This window comes from Psammomys obesus, unplaced genomic scaffold, assembly GCF_907164565.1.
Source record: "Psammomys obesus unplaced genomic scaffold, mPsaObe1.curated_primary_1811, whole genome shotgun sequence".
NCBI lineage: Eukaryota > Metazoa > Chordata > Mammalia > Rodentia > Muridae > Psammomys > Psammomys obesus.
The window spans coordinates 33238146-33259714 of record NW_026585797.1 but is presented as its reverse complement, the minus strand read 5'-3'; the positions used below and the strand labels follow the sequence as shown (position 1 = coordinate 33259714).

General features: G+C 40.7%; 1 protein-coding gene across 3 annotated transcripts in view; it reads right to left on the bottom strand.

Moving 5' to 3' along the window:
- The window catches only part of Ros1 (ROS proto-oncogene 1, receptor tyrosine kinase), a 124509-nt gene that overhangs the window by 17686 nt on the left and 85254 nt on the right, over window positions 1-21569 (bottom strand). For all 3 annotated transcript variants that reach the window (XM_055599397.1, XM_055599396.1, XM_055599395.1), the window contains 6 exons: window positions 19830-20020; window positions 15362-15445; window positions 10942-11080; window positions 9456-9618; window positions 5965-6029; window positions 2853-2982 (listed from right to left, as the gene is read on the bottom strand). In XM_055599397.1, coding sequence (XP_055455372.1) covers window positions 2853-2982; window positions 5965-6029; window positions 9456-9618; window positions 10942-11080; window positions 15362-15445; window positions 19830-20020 — 772 coding nt within the window. The remainder of the gene's footprint in view (window positions 1-2852; window positions 2983-5964; window positions 6030-9455; window positions 9619-10941; window positions 11081-15361; window positions 15446-19829; window positions 20021-21569) is intronic.

Sequence of the window (21569 nt, the reverse complement as noted above, 5' to 3'; positions counted from 1 at the left end):
TTTTTTTTTTTTTTTGAGACAAGGTTTCTCTATGTAGCATTGACTGTCCTGGACTCACTCTGTAGACCATGGTAGCCTTGAACACTTAGAGATCTGCCTACCTCTGCCTCCCCAAGTGCTGGGATTAAAGGTGTGTGCTACCACGCCTGGTTCCATGTGCCCTTTTTAAAAAATAAAAAAATCTTTTTTCAAGATATATTTATTTATTGTTTATATAGTATTCAGCCTACATATGTGCCTGTGCACCAGAAGAGGGCACCAGATCTCACTATAGATGGTTGTGAGCCACCATATGGTTGCTGGGAATTGAACTCAGGCTCTTCAGAAGAACAGCCAGTGTTCTTAACTTCTGAGCAATCTCTCCTGCCCCATATGTGTTTTATTAATAAAATGCTGTGTGACATGTTCCTTTAGATCAAAAGCCACAGTCTACACTGTTCTGCCATTACAACCCAATGACAAGTTGATAAATTTGATTGCATTTGGAAAGGAGCACACTTACTTTTACGTAATTTGTTCGTGTTTTTCTGTCTTAATATGATCCTGGACTACAAAATTTTTTTAAAAAGACAAACAAACAATAACAACAACAAAAACCTTAGGAAATGCTTGATGTTTCAGTCTCAATGTTTCAGTTCCTGGGTAAGAGAGCTGACCTTCCCAAAGTGAAAAACTCAGCTACCATTTCTGGACTTTGCTGCTGTTAAGCTTTATGCTGCCATCCCAGCAAACCATCACGGACAACAAGAAAATTGCTTCTGAGTACTTCCATATGAAGATGACTGGTCACAAGTAAATTAGCACAAAAGGATGGTGTGTCTGTGATATTGTCACACGGAAGCAAAACACCCAGCAGAATCCTGCCTTCCATAGTGAGGGTATGACAAGGCCCTGGAAGATGTTCTCAGTCAGCAAGAAAGACAGTAGAAGAACTAATGAGCACCAGAATACCAGTCAGTAGAGCTGATTGTGATGGCACATACCTTTAATCCCAGCCCTCAGGAGGCCCTGAAAACATACAGGTAACATTTATACAGACTGAGAAAGTTGTACATATATTTTAAGAAATATATACATATATGTATGTAACAACAATTAGTGAAAAAAGAAGCCTTGAATTTGAAAGAGAGAGAAAAAAAAGAGAGAGATGGAAAAGTTTGTGTAGAGAGGTGGGGAAGGGGGAACAAGGTAATTATAATATAATCTCAAAAATGAAAAGAAATAATTAAAAATAAATAAGGGGCAAAATAAAAAAGCAGCAGATCAGTGAGTAATAAATGCCCCCAAAAATTAACGACACACACACAAAAAAAAAAAAAAAAAAAAAAAAAAACCTTTGCCACAAGTGAGTGCTTTCCTAAATCAGAAAAAGGCAGTCATATGATGGATGGTAAAAGAGCTCAGTATGGGCTAGAGTGAAGGAGGACACCGAGACAAACAGAAAGGAAAGCCTGAGAAAAGCAAATGTATGGTCACCCTGTAGTAGGCACCAGCACTGGCTCCCGGGAGGATGTGTCCAAGAAGGGAACTGAAGTGCTAGATTACCATTCTAAGGAGAGTGACACAATTCTGTCAGGGAATAAATAGAAAAGGCAAATGAAGATGAAAACAAAACATGGTGCTTATGAACTAGTCCAAGGATGAAAAAATTAAATTAAATTAAAGGTCCCCTCTGGCTAACTGAGCTCCATGTAATGACGAAAAGGCAATATATCCAGGGGCAAACTTAGGTACTGGTAAAAGGGAAGACACAGTAACCATTGGAGAAAGGGGAGAGGTCTCTCCTGTGTGTGGTGCTGGGAGCAGTGGGACAGGTAGGTGAGGGAGTCTGTGTTAAAATCTCTTCCACTTTAGGAAATGAATAAATTTCCCTACAAAATGAATAGTCAAAATGTGTCAGCATAAGCAGGCAATTTAAGAAAACAGGTAAATACCAGAAAACAAGTGCAGACCTGGATGTACATTTGAAACAGTGCACAGCCTCCTGATTTTACTTCTCCTGAACTCTACTTAGCCATACAGTGCTTAATTAGATTAGGAAAAGACAACAAGTGTTTGAAATCTACAGTTTTAGGCTTCACTGCTTTGCCCCTTGTCTTCTCATCTGAGGAATAATGTAGAATCCTGCAGGAAGATCACTTCCAGGCTTTTGTCCAGCAAGCCAGAGTATTACCGGGAACCAGACTGTGCCAGGCACCGGGAACAGATGGATGGATGGACTGGAACCACACTGAGAGGGCTCAACTGTAGAGCAAGGGCTGTAGGGGTGGGTATCTGGGTGCGGGGAGCAGACAGGACACTGGGTAGATGGAATGAGAGAGGGTGCATGCAGTCAAGAGGTTTTTTTCAGCCAAAGTAAGTTTGACATGCTGATGGAGGACACCAAGAAAGCAAGGCCACTAAGTCAACAAGTCAACAATGCCTAGGACAGCATGCACACAGTCTGCATGAGTCTGCACCAGATGGAGGGCCTAGAATTGAAAGAGGAAGGAGACACATATCCTCAGCCTTAACCCAGAAGCTGTCTCTAATTGATAACTGCTTGAAAATGAAAGTTTACTTTTCTCCAAGGAAGTCTCACTGGGGAAGCAAAGTACTCTTAAGGGTAAGGCTACCCTTAAGGGTGGGCATGCCCTTTTGTTTTCTATTCAGTACTAAAACCAGGCTCAAATATTAGCTCAGGGTTCTAATTCCCCTAATCCAACAACATGCACTTTCTTTCCATAGCCAACTTCAAAACTTCTCCCACCAGCCAAAGTTACTGCCCGTTACTTCAAGTTCCCTGAACTTGAAGACAATCAACAGGGAACTCTAGTACTTTGCTTTAGAGAGCCAATCCTCCAGCTGCCTACCTTTGTCCCCCGGGCTTTGCGCAGATAGCTTAGAAGGTCTCCTCCTTCCATCAGCTCCAGAATAATGTAGTGGGGTTCACTCAGCAGACAGACTCCCAGCTGCTTCAGAATGTTGGGGTGATCAAACTTGCTGAAAGGTGAAAAGGCACAAGCCGAATGACACGACAATGATAGCAGAGCATCCTTTCCAAGCCTTCACTGACGTCCTCTATCAAGGGAAAGCTTTCTTGCCTAAGCCCTGCCTTGTGTGTTTGTCTTAAGGAGGGAACATGGCAACCCCTAGTGGCCAGTGCATCTGAGGAGACTAGAAGAGGTTTTAAAAGAAGCAAGGTTTCTCATTATGGGACTTTTACAATTGGGAAAGAAAGCAATTTTTTTCTTTAAGAGATCATTGAAAGCATGCCTGTGTCATCACAATTTTGACATATATCCTCTCCCTTTCAGTGAAACAACTCAGATCTTCTGGTTTAGCCTCATTTGTTTGTGAAGACACCAGAGTGAGTAAGCCCCATCTTATTTAGAAGAGCCAACTTGACCTCCCATGAGCCTCTGCCTCCCACTTCTCCTTAAGACATCCTTGAGCAGTTGTCATGACTGCTGCTGACTGGAACCTTCTCCACCAGTTTCCTAGGCAAGAGATATTCTTGCTAACATCAGAACACATAAAAGAGCATTCACCCTGGATCTGTTTGACCCATTATCCCTCACTAAGAATAGATACATTTTAAAAGCAAAACAGCCTCAGAATTTGCTTGCAGGATGCACTCCTTACTGAAAATAAGAAATGGGAGGACGCTTTGCCTGCCAACTGCCTACTCAGGCTCCCAAGATTGGCTTCTATAGAATTAATGGCATTAAGTAATGCTACAGATGTATTTCCTCTTAAAGTTTTTGCCCATGTTTATTTTCAGGATGATCTGGTATTACCAGGTCATTTAGGGTGTTAAAAATCAGACACAGATAGGATGGCCATTTTTATTATGTTAATCCTACTTATCGATGAACATGGGAGATCTTTCCATCTTCTGATATCTTCAATTTCTTTCTTCAGAGACTTGAAGTTTTTTTCATGCAAGTCTTTCACTTGCTTGGTTAGAGTTAGAACAAGATACTTCATGTTTTTTATGGCTTTTGTGAAGGGTGTTGTTTCCCTAATTTCTTTCTCAGCCTATTTGTCTTTTGCATACAGGAGAGCTACTGTTTTTGCTGTTGTTGTTTTAGTTAATTTTGTATCCAGCCACTTTGCTGAATGCGTTTATCAGTTGTAGGAGTTTTCTGGCAGATATTTTACAAAAGCAATCTACAGATTCAATGCAATTCCCATCAAAATACTAACACAGTTCTTGACAGACCTTCAAAGAACAATTCTCAACTTCCTATGAAAAAACAAAAAACCTGGAATAGCTAAAACAATACTGCACAAAGATCCTCTATGAAAACTGCATGGTACTGACGTAGAAACAGACTGGTGAATCAATGAGATTGAACTGAAGACCCAGAAATAAACCCTCATAGCTACAGACACTTGATTTTTGACAAAGGAACCAAAACATACAATGGAAAAAAGATAGCATCTTCAACAAATACTACTGATCTAACTGGATGTCTACATATAGAAAAATGCAAATAGATCCATACTTATTACCCTATACTAAACTAAAGTCCAAATGGAGCAAAGACTTCAAGATAAAACCAGATATACTAAATCTGTTAGAAGAAAAAGTGGGAAAGAGCCTTAATCTCTTGATTGACACAGCAGACAACACTTTAACAATACTGAATGTCCTTAGTCAGCAGGGAAATGCAAATCAAAACAACTCTGAGATTCCTTACACTCATCAGAATGGCTAAGATAAAAAACTCCAATAGCAACACATGCTAGAAAGGATGTGGAGAAGGGGAACCCTTTTCCATTGGTGGTAGGGGTACAACTTGTACAACTGCTTTGGAAATCGATCTGGTACTTTCTCAGACAATTGGGAATAGTGCCACCTCAAGGCCCAGATACACCACTCCTGGGCATATACCCAAAAGATGTTCCACCATACAACAAGGACATTTCCTCAACTATATTCATAGCAGCTTTATTTGTATTAGCCAGGATCTGGAAACAACCCAGATGTCCCTCAACCAAAGAATGGATACAGAAATTGTGGCACATTTACACAATGGAATACTACTCAGCTATTAAAAACAGGGGAAAAATGCAGACAAATAGATGGAACTAGAAAAGATCATCCTGGTAAGGTAACCCAGAAACAGGAAGACACACATGGTATATACTCACTTATAAGTAGATATTAGCCATATAATAAAATCTACAGTCCTAATGAAGCTAAACAACAAGGAGGAAGCTTAAATCTCATTTAAAAGGGTAAACAGGACAGACACCAGAAGCAGTTAAAGACAAGGGACAGGACAGAAGCCTACCACAGATGTCATCTGAAAGACTCTACCCAGACTAGGATCTAAGCAGAAACTCAAACTTTGGGCAGAGAGTCTTATGAAAGAAGGGGCAGGAGGGAGATAAAAGGAGGGGAAAGGAGCTCCACAAAGAGAACAACAAAGCCAAAAATTCTGGCCCCAAGGGGGCCTGCAGAGATTGATGCATCAACCAAGAATCATGCATGGAGAGGACCTAGACCCCCTGCTCAGGTGTAGCCCATGGCAGCTCAGTCTCCATGTAAGTTCCCTAATAAGGGGAGCAGGAGCTGTCTCTGACATGAACTCAGTTGCCAGCTCTTTGATCACTTCCCTCTGGTGGGGTAGCCTTAGTAGGCCCCAGAGGAAGTAGATCGAGGCAGTCCTGATAAGACTTGATAGGCTTGGGCCTATCAAGTAGGGAAGGAGGACTCCCTCTTTTCAGTGCACTAGGGAAGGGGGATATGGGGAGAAGAGGGAGAGAGGGGCCGCCCGGGAGGAGATGAGGGAGGGGGCTACAATCGGGATACAAAGTGAATAAACTGTAAAAAAAAATAATAATAATAAATAACAAAATAATTTTTAAAGTAAAAGTAAAAAAAAAAATCATACACAGAGAAATAAAGCCTTCCTATTCATACTTGGCAGGAAAAAAAAAAAAAAACTATCACTGCATGTTCTATGCTAATACCTCATGAGGTGTGCCTCCTTCAAGAATTCAATCTTCTCCTGGTCGGTGGAACCCTTTTTCAAGGTCTGTGAGAAAGGGAGACAAGGCAGAAATCAGACCCTGGGAAACCAGTGGATTAGTAGAGAACATGTTTTCTTTTGTTGCTTATTTTGTTTTCTTTGTTGTTTTGTTTGATTTGCAGTATCTACTCTGATGTCTGGAACTATGTCACAGACAGAGCATGTGCACATGATCTGCAAATCCCCTGTTGGAGCTGTGTGTGGTCTCTGACACCTTCATCATTGCTACTGTTCAGTTAAGAGTATCACAGAGCTGGGTAGTGGTGGCGGCGCATGCCTGTAATGCCAGCACTCAGGGAGGCAGAGGCAGGTGTTCTCTGTGAGTTCCAGGCCAGCCTGGTCTACAGAGTGAGTTCCAGGACAGCCAAGGCTACATATAGGAATTCTGTCTCGAAAAACCAAAAAGAAAAAAAAATAGAGTATCTCAGTCTTTAGGACTGAATAACAAATATGTAAGGTTCCTCTAAAATATGGAATGGCATTTGTTTGGTGGATTTTAATTAATTTATTGGTTATTTGTTTTATGTGTATGGTTCTCTGCCAGTATGTATGTTGGTACACCATGTGTGCACAGTGTAGAGGCCAATAGAGAGTGTTAGATCCTCCAGGATGAGAGGTACAGATAGATGGGGATGCCATATGATTCTAGGAATCAAAACTGGATCTCCTGGAAGAGCAGCCAGTGTTCTTAATGGTTGAATCCTCTTCCCATATGTAGAAATGTGGAAAATTTTGTTTTGGGTTTTTCATTTTGTTCTGTTTTTTTGAGACAGGGTTTCTCTGTGTAGCATTCCTGTGGTAGAACTCACTCTGCTAACCAAGCTGGCCTCGAATTCACAGAGCTCCACCTGCCTCTGGCCTTCCCAGTGCTGGGATTAAAGGTGTACTCCACCACTGCCTGGCGTGAAATACAGAAAATCTTCAAGACACACCAATTTTGGCATTCAGTAAGTTGGATTTTTCTTCTCAGTCTACATTCCAGCTCCACTTGCAATCACTCCCTAGTCCATATATTTGGGGTAGAGAGGGAGATGTTTCCCATTACTAGTCAATAGATGTAAGTTACTCGTGAAATTTTATTCTAAAACTCTCCAGTCTCTTTGCCACATAATGTAGGCATTTCTGGCAAGGGACCATTGGGGCTCACAGCCTGGGCTGACTTCTACTAATCAGACTGCAGAAGCAGTCGGTGGAGGGCTCAAGGCCTGACATTGGGGAGCCTGCTTGGGGACCAATGGCAGGCTCAGAGATGGTGAGGAGGAACCTGATTGGTCACCCAAAGCTCTATAACGCGCTCTCTCTTCTGGAATAAACCAGTCTGCATCCGCTGGCCCTTGGATTGCACTCCCCCGACTCCCAGTGTCCGTGTAGTGACTCTGGAGCCTCTCAACCCGTCGGCATGGACCTCCTGTCCTCACCCACGGACTGGACCCTGCAACACCATAAGTCACATGATCTCGGTTCCAGCTAAAACACAGAAGAGAAAAAACTGGTGTGGTAGAGAGGTTTGTTTATAGATAACTTTCTCCTTCTTGAACAATGCATGTAGACCATCCTGTCATCTCTCCTTGGTCTTAATGAGGAGGTGATGCCACACTGGCACTATGCAGCAGCAAGCAAGAATAAATTCAACAGGATTTCAGAAATGGCACCTGTACACCTCCACCAGCATTTATCTCGGCCATGTGAGAAAATATATAGATGGATGATAGACAGACACACAGATAGACAGAGACAGACAGACAGACATATATGTGTTTTATGGGCTTAGACTAGACAAAGTTAAGGGCTTTTCAAGCCTATCATTTGGAAATGAAAAGAATTTTACCAATTTGGATTGGCCATCCTTAAAGCAAAAATCTCCATTAATCAGTTATCAAGGTATTATTTACTTATATGAGATTGCTCAGACCTCTATCAAAAAGAAATGTTACCAAAATGTAAGAGCATATGCTGTGGTTCCTTAAAATGTATCACATGCACGATGGAAACCACAGCCTTGGTGGGCATGGACAGTCTGTCACCTATGTCTGTGTCAGCCTCTATGTTCCGTCACCTATGTCTACTCCACGCAGAGTCTGAAATCAGCCTCTAGGCTTTTGAATGGTAGGAAAAATCAGAAAATAATGACAGGAAATTTAGATTTCAATGGTTTTAATCACTAAATCAGTTTGAGCTGCAGGGGCAAAATTCAACAGTTACAACAGAGACCATGTGGACAGCAAGTTTGAGAAAGCGTTGAGACAGCATCTTGTGTAGCTCAGGCTAGCCTCCAAATCTGTCTGTAGCCAAACATGACCTTGAACTTCTAATCCTCCCACTTCTTCCTACACCTCGTTGAGAAAACAAACATGCACAGCACACCTTGTTTTATGCAGTGCTGGGGACCACGCCCGGGACTTTTAAAGTACTAGGCAAGGACTCTACAAATTGAACTATTATGTCAATAGGAAATAAAACTCTGCCAGGTCTTAATTAATTAATAGCCTTAGTAGTAACATAAACCCTGGATATACTCTTCTTTTAAAAACCTATGTAAGAAATGGGGAAAATAATGGGTGTGAGTTTGAGGTTAGCCTGATTTACAAAGCAAGTTCCAGCACAGCCAGGGCTACACAGAGAAACCATGTCTCAAAACAAAAACAAAAACAATCAAGCAAACAAAAAATGCTCTTTAATCATCCTCCTCCTTTGGCCAGGAAGTGGTGGCACACAACTTAAACCCCAGCATTCAGAAAGGCAGAGTCACAAAGGTCTTTGTGAGTTCAAGGCCAGCCTGGTCTACAGAGTGAATCTAGGAAAGCCAAGGCTACATAGAGAAATCTTGTCTCAAAAAACTGAAAGAAAAAAAAATTGGTGGCTTTTATAGTAATTACAGACTTCTATATTCTGCCACTCTTCTTTAAATTTTATCTCATTTTTAAAATGTTATTTACTTAATTTTATGTATGTGAATATCTTGCCTGCATATATGTTTGTGTACCACTTGTGTATCTGGTCCCACTGGAGGTCAGAAGAGGTCACTGTGGATCCTGTGGAACTGGAGTTACAGACAAATAGAGGCAAATCACCATGTGAGTGATAGGAACGAAACCCAAGTCCTCTGCAAGAGCAACAAGCACTATTACCCATTGAGCCAACTCTCCATCCTCAAATTTATCTTACTTTTTAGTTCCTATGCTATTTGTATATAACCTTGCTATACAGTGTGATGTTTTGATTTGTATCTCCATCGGCTAACAACCAAATCTAGGATGCTAACATATTCACCACCTTAAACTTTTATCATTTCTTTATTAATATGTAGACTGAAACTGTCTGCTCTGAGACATGCAATGTTCTCGTTCACTGTACTAGAAGCTTTCCTTTCAACCAATAGCACTGAACTTTCATGCAGTCGTGTCTGTGACAGGGCTCAGATGTGTGCATTACCTTCACTGCCACTTTGACTTCTCCACTCCCCACTCCTAGGATGTCGACGGCTGTGCCTTCATAGACTTCTCCAAAAGCTCCACTTCCCAACAAAAGACGCAGGCTCAGTTTTTCCCGAGGGAAGGCAGGAAGACTTTCAATCTCCTCTTGGGTTGGAAGAATACTGTAAAAGAGCAGTGTGTTTGTTCTCCCTCAGAACCTTACGTTTATACTTTTGATTGGAAAGAAATCGAGCAATCTCAACTTGATAGCACTATTGTAGTGAAGAATTCTGTGCTCCCACAGTGTTTACACAGTGCATTGTTCTACTTCTGGAAGCCATCATTTATATGGCTATATGAAAGTGGAGCCTGCCCCAACGCTTCTACTGCGGCTGCTCCTATCAAAACAAGGAGTTACGGAATTCTCTGGGTTGCTACTGCAGATGAAGAAAATAGCAAGAAGCAGCTGGCACCGGAGCATCCACTTCTCCCGTCTCACATACCCACCCTCATGCCAAACAGGACTTACTATGACCAAAAAGTCACCTCCTCTACCACTGCAGTAGCCCTCAAAAGGCTGCTCTTCAGCCAGGAGTATTGTGATGTTGGTACTTAGTCTAAATTAAGTACATTTTGAGTTTTTTAGCAAGAATCTTTTTTAAAAAAAATGGGTTTTTTATTTTTACTTTATGTGAATTGATTGGTGTTTTGCCTTCATGTATGTTTCTGTGAGGGTCTCAAATCTCCTGGAACTGGAGTTATAGATGGCTGTGAGCTGCCAAGTGGGTGCTGGGAATTGAACCCCAGTTCTCTGGGAGAGTAGCCAATATTCTTAGCCCCTGTGCCATCTCTACAGCCCCAACAAGAATCCTAAATATCAGACACACAGTGCTTTCTAAAAAGCAAAAACAAACAAAAATCACCTCTGAAGAGCTGGTTTGGTTCTCGTCCGTATCTATTTTAAATCCTGTTTTGTAGATTTCAGCAAGTAAGACCTATGACCACAGGATTCTTTTTACAGAGAGCATGACATAGTGTCTCATGCAAAGAAATACTTATTTTCCTTAATTATAATGATAATGAAAGTTTTAAACTCATCTGTCTTAAAGAGACACTGTGGGCAATCATCAAACAGCTTCCACAATGGAATAGTAAGATACATGCAAGACCTTTAGAATTTTCTCACTTCTCTGTCACTATCACCATTTCAATTAACTACCTTACCATTCACTCTTTTCAAAGGGAGACATTTCTCCTTTTTGAAAGTTTGCTTTTTAATCGTGTGATTACATAAAGAAAGGCAATCTGTCTGTACTTCTCATAGAAGAACCTCATACTTCACCATTTGTCCCAAGTCACATTTGAGACTACAAGCAAATGTTACTGACAGTGACACCTGAAAATCCCTGTGACACCTGAAAATCCCTGGGAAATGTGGCCTGTGTAGACATCTTTGTTACAGGGCCAGCACTCTGCCTAAGTGAGCCAAGAAGATGGCCACGTACTGTACTGCATAGCAGGCATTGGCCAGTCCCACCCCAGCCGCCAGGCCTCGAAGCTCAGCCAACTCTTTGTCTTCGTCCTCTTTGAGAGCTGAGAGCCCTTCCTTGGAAGCTCTGTGGTTTCTCAAGCTTCTGTGCCAGACTATAAAGAAAACAGACAGATTACTAAGTAGAATATTGCTTAAGAAATACACATGAGCTTTAAATGCACATGTGGGTAAACACTGCCGACAGTAACAGAGCTTCATTTTAAAATATTCCTGTAGTAAATTTTCTAATTAAATCTGGGTAAAAGTCCATATAAAAACCACACAATTCATACATTTTAATCATAAAGTTTACTATATTCCTTACTACTTCTACACATACGTTTTGAAGTTTCTTATTAGAAATGCACTTCTCGCTCTAGCCTATCAAGTCTCATCAGGTCTGGCTGCAGTCTTCCTCTGTGGACTGACTTGAAGTTTTTTCCAACTAGGGACCATTCATGGAGATTACTAAGAACTCCTGCACAGATGTAGCCCATGGCAGCTCAGTTTCCATGTGGGCTCCCTAGTAAGGGGAACAGGAACTGTCTCTGACATAAACTCAGTGGCTGGCTCTTTGATCACCTCCCCCTCTGGGTGGGGGCACCCTTACCAGGCTACAGAGGAAGACACTGCAGACAGTCCTGATGAGACCTGTTTGCCTAGGTTCAGATGGAAGGGGAGGAGGAAGGCCCCTATCCGTGGACTGGCAGAGGGAAGAGAAGAGGAAGTGAGGGTGGGATTAGGAGGGGCTGAAGGAAGGGGCTGCAGCTGGGATACAATGTGAATAAATTGTAATAAAGAAAAAATAAATTAAAAATTAAAACACAAAACAAAAGAAAAGAAATGCACTTCTCAAAATTACCTGTAAGCTAAAACCAAACTGTTTTAAAACTTTGCAAAATGATTATTAATGAAGCATACTCCAGCAAACCTGAAGGAACTCCTCTAATACAATGGCACATCAAGAGTTAAAATGTTTCCATTGATCTTTTCCCCAGCCTTTTGGCTAAAATAAAGTGTAAAACATTTTCAATGTGATGTATAAGACACACGTGTACATCAGAGCTGGGACGATGGATGGATTCCCAGCACCCATGTAGACGTTGAGTATAACAGCACATAGATATATCTCCAGTGTTGGCAGTAGAGGTCAGAGACAGGCAGATCTTGGGGACCTGCTGGCCACCCAGCCTAGCTGACTAGAAAGCTCCAGCTTCAATAGCAGACTATCTCAAAAAAAAAAAAAAAAAAAAAAGTGGATAGGAATAGAAAAAGACTTCTGACTTCACCCCTGATATCCACACATATATACATGTACATGCACACACGCACACAGCACAGCACAGAACAGCACAGCACAGAACAGCATTGCACAGCTGTGCAATCCTTAGATTCTGGAACCACAGGTTAAACTCTTAGAACTCCCTTGAAATGTTTCCCTTCCCCAGAGTTGTAGGAGTCCTACATGCCCCCTGGGTGACCTCGAAATGAAAGCTCAGCTCTGTTTAAAGTGCTCTCTGACACCTTTGACTGCAACACAGAGACAGAAATACATACAAAAGAATACATATCTGTTGTTCGCATTCACATGTAAAAAGTTGCTGCAATAAACAGCAGCATTGGTCCAGCCTACTTGTAGAATCATGAGTGATTTATATCCCCCCTTTTCACATCATGCTCAGTTTTTTTATAATGATAAAACATTCTTCAATAAAGATTGAAATGCAATTATGTCAGATCACCTATTTGTGCTGTACATGGATACAGGGGTCAAACCAGCAAAAATGCTGCTTTGAACGTTTGCACGGGGGTACACACCTGTCATCTGAGGACGTGGGAGGCTGAGGCAGCAAAATCATAGATTCCAGATCAGGCTGCTCTACACATAAGTCAGCTCTATCTCAAAAACATCAACAACAAAAACATTAACCTTATTTCATAGTTTCTTGTAACAGACACCAGCTCATTCCTCTGCAAACTCTGCTTACCTCTCATCGATGACCCTAAAAGGCCAGCTGTGGCTGTCAGTGTTCTTCCATGCCATTGTCACCCACGTTTCATGTCACAGCGTTCTGATGAGTTCTCTCACACAGGATATCTTACGTCCATTATTAAAGGACAAGATCCTGAGGTCACTGACCATAATTTACAGTGCTGTTCCCTGGCATGACATTTGTTTTGCCTTACCACATACGGGGCCACTCACCAACCCAAAGGCTGCCAGTACTTACTCTTAAGCCTTTGTTTCAATTTTACAGAGCCCACAGCACAATGCAATCTCTAAAGAATTGCTACTTTTTATTACCTTAATAACTTAGTCTTTTCTCATGCACTCGCACATTCCTGCTGGTAAAACTGCACGCACTACTAACAAAAGCAAAAACTGTACTAGCTCAGCTCCACCCCAAAGTCCACAAATTCCAAACAAAATGAAAACCTTTAAGTCCTGAGAAAGTCAGATATCCGCAGGATGTCTCGAAAGCACACTAAACATTGAAATGATCTCATTTTCATCTCCTGGAGTCATGGGGTCAAGCAGTGGTGATGGAGAAAGTAGGCAAGCAAAGGTGAGACGAAGGGTTCCTCATGTCACACGCCTCCCAGCAGGAAGCAGACAAGCAGGCGAGTCTATATGCCAACTGCCAAATATACCGCAGCCAGACACGAAAACTCTGGAGAGAGACTGGCTTAGTGGCACAAACATCAGCTGTGCCATACCCAGACTCCCTGGAACCACAGGTCAAAATCCTAGCAGGCTCCACAGAAAAAATTAGCTGCCCCCACTTAGCTGAAGGAGTTGGATGTGTTATCTGGATGGATTTTTTTTTTCCAAATTGGAAGCAAGCTTAAATTTAATACTGGCCAGGTCGATGGAGTCTTTAGCCAGGTCTGTTGAGGGGTTCTCAGAAAATGACTGGATGGAATTTTTCTTTAAGTGAAACCTCAGTTCAAATTCAAAATATTGTCTGAAAGCTTTTACCTCCAGTGAGATACTTTCTTGCCTGGAGAAAGAATACTGATTGGGAGATTTAATTACATAGTATCGTTATTTTTCCAGAGAGAATTCAACCTTGTATTTGTAGTTCTTCCTTTGCCTTTCTTATTTAACTGTCTCTTACTTATAAACACAATAAGCTGCAGCTTTCTGAATATGTGCTAGAATTTCTTTTCTGGTATCATGTCCTTCTTATGATCCTATGGTGGGGTTGATCACTCTTGGTATTAGCAGTAGATGGAAAGCTCTTATATCTTGTAACCCAAACCTAGATACGCGGGGAACTGAACAAACGTGATGTTAACATTTATTATACAACAGGAATAAGCCAGAATATATGACCATGGTGATATCCCTCTGGGCCCAAATTCTTACTACCCATTTTGGGTTTTCTGTGGGTTTTATCACAATTAAAATAAATGTTAAAAAGGGGTACAGCCTAAAGGAATAGCATAGTAACATAAAATAAATGACGGAAAATAGCTACCTGACCTAATTCTGCTGCTTTTTGATCCTTTATAAATGAGCGGTGATTTGAAGCAAGTCTGTCAGTTGCCAGAAAGCAAACATGAGTCCCACAGACCAGAAATGGGTCTCCTGTGAGAGGCCCCATTCGTTCCAAACTAAGCTGTCTACTTGGAGACCAAAGCTATCCCAACCAGTGACCCTCACTGGCTTCCGATTAATCCTACACTGTTTTTTTATCTCTGGTTACTTCTTTTTTAATTTATATTCTAACTTAAAAGCCACAGAACACTTACAATAGCTAATCAGAAACAAATGCTATTTTACAGAAAGCTAAATAGAGTCTCTTTACAAATAGTTGCACCTCAAGTATACTATCAAATGTATATACTGATATTTTAGCTATGAGATAGTTGTCCTGTGGAGTGGTTTGTATCCAGAATATTCTTCAAAGGTGCATGTGTCAAAGCCTTAGTCCCCAGCTTGACATCTTTAGACTACAGAGGTTAGGCATAATGGAAAGTGTTCTTGTCTCTGGGGACATGCTCTTGAAGATGATGGCAAGACCCCAGCTCCTTTTTCTTTCTCTTCTGTTCCTAGCTGGGAGATGTGGACATTGCCACATCACACTCCTGCCATGATGGGCTACCACACACCCAAAGCAACAAGACCACTTGATCATGAACTAACACCTTGAAAACTGTAAGCCAGAATAAATCTTTATGTGAAAGAAAGCTAGCATATCCTTTGATTTAAAAAAAAAAAAATCATAGAAGTTAGTAGCTACAAAAAGATAGCCAAAGGCAAAGCTGTGAACTTTACTAACTTACTTAATCAGGTTATGTTTCACATAGGAAATTAGATGAACTGAAAGATAAATCAGTCAGTATGATCTAATAAACTATTACCTGCTTATAAAATCTATGATACTCACCAAAGGTCAGTGGGACTGTAGCAACCAGAAATATCCCAACTATGATGGTAAGTATAAAGCTTGTTTCTGTTATCCAAAAACCATCTAAAGACATAAATTGCAAATAAATTAACTCACACAAAAAGCTAACTTGTCATATTTCTTCCCTTTCCTCCTCCCCCAACACACACACACACACTGGCTAGCAGGAGCCTGCTCCTCTGAGGTTCCCATAAGCCAGTCGTTTAGCAATCAGAAGATTGAAATCAACAATATTGAGAGCTTGCACGCAGCAGAAACCAAAGTCAAAGCTGTAGCTTTCCCTTTTGCTATTTCACCATCTCCCCAAAGCACACCCACATAATCTATGACTTTAAGAAGTGTGTATGATTCTTTCTAAAGAATTCGAGACAAAGGAGTCTTTATCTTTAAATGTTTTTTTAAATAGATGAGATTTACTATTTTCCTTTAGATCTCCAAACCCATTTAACTCTATAGCCATTAGTCTAAGGGATACCAACATGAAAATGTGGTAGAGTGTCTGTCTTTGGTATGCTGTTTATAGGAGAAACAAGCATGCAGACCAGAGCTTGGCAAACTCGAGCCTGTGGGACAAACCTGGCTGCAGCTTTTTAAAACTTCTCGTGAGCTAAGAATACTTTTTACATTTAAAAACTATTTTATAAAGAAGAAAAGAAAATAGAAAAGAAAAGGAAGAGGAGGAGAAAGAAGACAAGGCAGATACAGAAAACAGATATAACTTGCAAAACCTAAACCATTTATTCCTTGGTTCTTTTCAGAAAATATCTAGCCAAGCACGAGCTAGCTAAACTATGATATAAACAAGGATGATGGCAGTTTTGTCTTTTAATTTTGTGTGGATGAATGTTTTGCACTCGTGGGTATCTGTGCACCGTGTGTATGAACTGTCTGTGGAGGACAGAAGAGGACATCAAATCCCCGGGGAAGTCTGGAGTTGCAGATAGCCAGGAGCTACCATATAATTCCAGGGAATCAAATCCAGGCCCTCAGCAAGACTAAATGCTCTGAACTGATGAGCTAGATCTCCTGGACATTTCTTTAAATTTTTTTATTGCATTTCTTTACTTATGTATTTGTTTGCATGTTGCCCGTATGTGTAGGTACAAGTACTTGCCTGCAAGGCATGGATTTGGAGGTCAGTGAATAGTTTGTGGGAAATGATTTTTTTTTCTTCTATGATGGTGATTCCAGGGAGATTATTCCCTGGAATCAAGGTCGTCATACTTGGCAGCAAGTGCCCTTACCCACTGAGCCATCTTGATGACCCAGAATGATTAAAGTTTTATGTGAAATGTATATATAAAGTGCAAATAACTCATTTTTGCCCAAGGTATATCAATTATGTATGGCAATGGGTTCATTTAGTTAGGCCTTAAAATAGAAGGACAGTGACTGGAGGGGGATGAGAGAGGGGAACAGCATGAGTAGGGTCAAAATATATTACATATTTGTGTAAAAATGACACAATGAATCCCATTAGCATTTATAATTAATATATGCTTGCAAGAATATAAAAGTAAGCCATAGGTAGTGGCACAAACCTTTAATCTCAAGACAGAGGCAGGCAGATCTCTGAGTTCTAGGCCATCCTGGTCTACAGAATAAGTTCCAGGACAGCCAAGGCTATACAGAGAACCCTGTCTAAAAATAAAAACAAAAGAAAATAAACAAAACAAAAAACCCGAAACAAAACAAACAAACAAACAAAAATCTAAAAATAAAATAAATAAGTGTGGTTAAATGTCCTGCCATTACACTGCTAAAGATTTACTTTAATGACAGAGCACTTACTTTACATGTGCAAAGTCCAAGGTTCAATTCCTACATTACTACAAAAAACAAAAAGAAAAAAAGAAAAGAAAAAGAAACCCTACCAGATAGATGAGAACAGATGACATAATTTACTTTTATTGAAGAATATAAATAAAAGCGATATTTTGTACATACATGATATAAACTGAGAATCAGACCTGCTATAATTACTGCAGTGAAATAGCTCCATTCACTGATTTCAGTGTGGTGTGTGCAGCCACCTGAGACCTGCTCCCCACTCCCACAAATGGCTCATTTTCCTAGCATTTGAGCAGGTCCCAGGAGGCTTCACATGCCACACTAAAATCAGTGAATGGAGCTATTTCACATCATTTAAAGATGAGCTGAGGGTTCTATTGTTATCTCCATGAATGGTCCTTGGTTGGAGTATCAGTCTCTGAAAAGACCCCTGTGCCCAGATTTTTTGGTTCTGTTGCTCTCCTTGTGGAGGTCCTGTCCTCTCCAGGTCTTTCTTTCTCCTCCTTCTTTCATAAGATTCCCTGCGCTCTGCCCAAAGTTTAGCTATGAGTCTCACCATCTGCTTTAATACCCTGCAGGGTAGAGTCTTTCAGAGGCCCTCTCTGGTAGGCTCCTGTCCTGTTCCCTGTTTTCTCCCTTTTCTGATGTCCATCCTCTTTGCTTTTCTGAATGAGGATTGAGGATCTCAGCCAGAGTCCTCTTTCTTGATTAGTTTCTTTAGGTGTACAGATTTTAGTATGTTTATCCTATATTATTTGTCTAACAACCACTTATGAATGAGTATATGCTTTGTGTGTCTTTCTGATTCTGGGATACCTCACTCAGGATGATCTTTTCCAGTTGCCACCATTTGTCTGCAAATTTCATGATTTCCTTGTTTTTAGTTGCTGGGTAATATTCTATTATGCAAACGTACCACAATTTCTGTATCCATTAATCAGCTGCTAGAACCCCTGCACAGATGTAGCCCATGGCAGTTCAGTGTTCAAGTGGGTTCCATAGTAATGGGAACAGGGACTGTCTCTGACATGAACTGATTGGCCTGCTCTTTGATCACCTCACCCTGAGGGAGGAGGAGCCTTACAAGGCCACAGAGAAAGACAATGCAGCCAGTCCTGATGAGACCTGATAGGCTAGGGTCAGAAGGAAGGGGAGGAGGACCTCCTCTTGGACTCCCCCAGTGGACTGGGGGAGGGGAATAGGTGGAGAAGAGGGAAGAAGGGTGGGATTGGGAAGGGAGGAGGGAGGGAGCTACAGGTGGGAAACAAAGTGAATAAACTGTAATTAATAAAAATATAAAGAAAAAAATTAAAAAAAAATGATGAGCTAAGGGTCTGCCTTGCCCATCAGCTAAATCATCAGCAGTGTGGTTAAGCTAAGAGCACAGACAAGAAAAAGTATCTTACATCAAGAAAGCCAGTGTGGAAAATAGACATGCGGGAATTTAACAGTGAGAAACTAAGATAGTGGACCAGCAAGATGGCCCATCAGATAAGGGTGCTTGCCACCAAGTCCTACAATATGAGTTTGATCCCTATAGCCCACATAGTAGAAGAGAGCTCACTCTTCTACAGGTGATCGCCACCTGTACACACATTACTATGGCAGGTGAATGCCCAAGCACACACAGACACAGAGAAATAAGTGCAATTAAAAAAAAAAAAAAAAGAGGAGTTGATATGTTTCTCTTCAAAATCAGTTGAAGTTGTTGACTAGACAGAGAAACAAATCAGAAGTCTCACTGAAGTTTCCAGCCTATAGGTCCTGGTTAATTTTGTTATCTCCTTGACACACCCCAGTTGAAGAATTGCCTCTGTCAGATGTCTATGGATATGTCTGTGGAGGCATTTTTTTTATCTCTGATTAATAGAATTAATTAATTAATAGAATAGACAGCCTCACTGTGCTACCCACCCCAGGCCACTGGGTCCAGGATATATATGCAAGGTAGATGGATATGAACCAAAATGCAAGCTAGCAAGTCGCTTTTCTCTGTGGTTTCTGCTGGAGTTCCCACCTCTAGTTTCCTATCTTGAGTTCCTGGCTTGGCATCCCTTGATAGTAGACTATAACCTGTAAGTCAGATAAAGCCTTACATGCACAAGTTGATTCTGGTCAGTGTTTAGAAAGGTAATACATAATCTAAAGGAGGATACGATGGAACAAACATAAAAGGAAGACAGAGTAGTTCTAAGTCTCTCATGTAAGAGAGAGCAGTAACAAGTAGATACTATGTGTGACCAGATAGATAAAGGCCCGATAATGGACAGTCTTGAAAGTCTTTTAAATAGCATGGAATTGGGGTGGTAGACATTCTGAATGGCCACTTTTTACTGAGAGGCAAAGTAACAAGATAAGAATGATGCTTTACAGCCAGGCATAGTGGCACATGCCTTTAATTGAAGCCAACCTGGTCTATAAAGCAAATTCTAAGATAGCCAGAGCTATTACACAGAAAAAACCTTGTCTCAAAAAAACCAAACCAAACCAAACAATGATACTTTAAGAAGAATACACCAGATCAACTAAACCAATCAATAGTTTGTATGATAGGTTATACAGCCACTATATCTGTTGCTGATACTAAGAATGTATATATCTTTGGCACTGAATATTTATGTAATAAACTAATGTACAGACATACATGTTAACATACCTTCCACTAATGTAATATTCTCACTGATTCCACTATATTGTCCCAGCCCAATATTGTTTGCAGCTACTGCTCTGAACTGAAATGTTCCTTTCAGGTTTTTTGGCTTCCATGTGCAAATGCTACCGCAGGACCCATTAAACGCCATCTTCCACCTTAAACTCTGGTTTTGTGAATCATTTGAAATGCCCTTTCTGCAAAAGAAACAATAGATTAATAGACACATACAGCATACAAAACAATGTGGTGTTTTTTCTAGTACTCGTCACTTATCACACACTTGACCCTTGGCCTTACTTCCGTTGCATGATTTGCTGCAGAATGGAGCATGCTTATTAAAGTCTTAGCAATTCATGAGCAGACCAACTCAATGCATTAAAAGAGAAAGTTGATGACCCTGTTATCATCAACAGGGTGACTGCTTAAAATGCAGGAAATTGCCAAGATTCAAACACATAATTATGTCACATTTTTTAGCTAGAACATTTGTGCTTTTTTTCTTTTCTTTTTTCATCTTTGCTTTTCTGCATGTATCTCTGGTATACATGTACAAATGTGTATACCACCCAGCAGTCATGACAGAGGCCATAGGAAGTCACTGGGTGCCCTGCTTTATCACTCTCTGCCTTACTCCCTTGAAACATGGTCTCTCACTAACCCTGAAGGAAGACTGATTGACAGAGCCAGTGATCTTCGCGCCTCCGCTTGTTGTAGTGCTGTGTGTATGCATACACACAGCCACACCTGGCTTTTTATGTGGGATCTAGGGCTCAAACTTGGGTCCTTATGTTTTCACAATAAGTACTCCTACCCAGTGAGCCATTTCCTTCGTGTTTTTGTTTGTTTCTTCCTTTGTTTCTTTGGTCAATTGGTTGGTTGGGTTTGTGAAACGGAGCTATTTATGTAGCCAGATGGCCTGGAATACATGATCCTTCAGTCTTTGCCTCATGAATTCTTGAATTATGGGTATTAATACCATACTTGGCCTGTGTATATATATATATATTTTTAATTTTTCAATCTCCTGTGTCACTTGTAATTTACTTATGCCATATATGGGTAAAATATAGAATTAAAAATTTAAAGAATGATATTATAATACTTAATAACTTCGTTTATAGATAGTTCAGCCACCAAAAGTATCAGTATATATGAGATTCTAAGGTTATCGCTTCCTTTTATATTGGCCTACACTTTTCTAAGCCAATTCACATTGATCTTCATATGAAACATAAAAGTAGTACAAGATCTGAGTTCAAAAGATGAAACTGGAATGGCTTTTAATAGCCTCATGGACCAAAGGTAAATTCAAGGTCTTCCAATTGTCTCTGCTCTGGCAAGGAAGAACAACTCTCAGACCACAGTATTTTTAGAGGTACAGAGCAGAAGCTAGCTATGCTCTCACTAACTGTATACTGTCCTGGAGAAACAACAAGGGCTGGGCCCCAGGAGGCCAGAGAAGGGGACACAAGAATAAGAGCCAAGGGGCGAAAGGGTTAGTCACAACTGTTCCCAGGAGAAAGGTATCTTTAGGACCACCCCGATCAAATTATTATAACATTCTGCTTTTATACTTTGTAAAGTCTCAGGGTAAATGTTGGCAATGTCATTGTTTAATCAAAGCTTTGGTTTTAAACCATAAGGGCTCCTAGGAAGAGTGAAATGGCTTTTTACAGCTACTGAAGAACAAAGGCAGTGGAAAGATCTGACATTAGTTGAGCACCTTCCATTTATAATGCAACA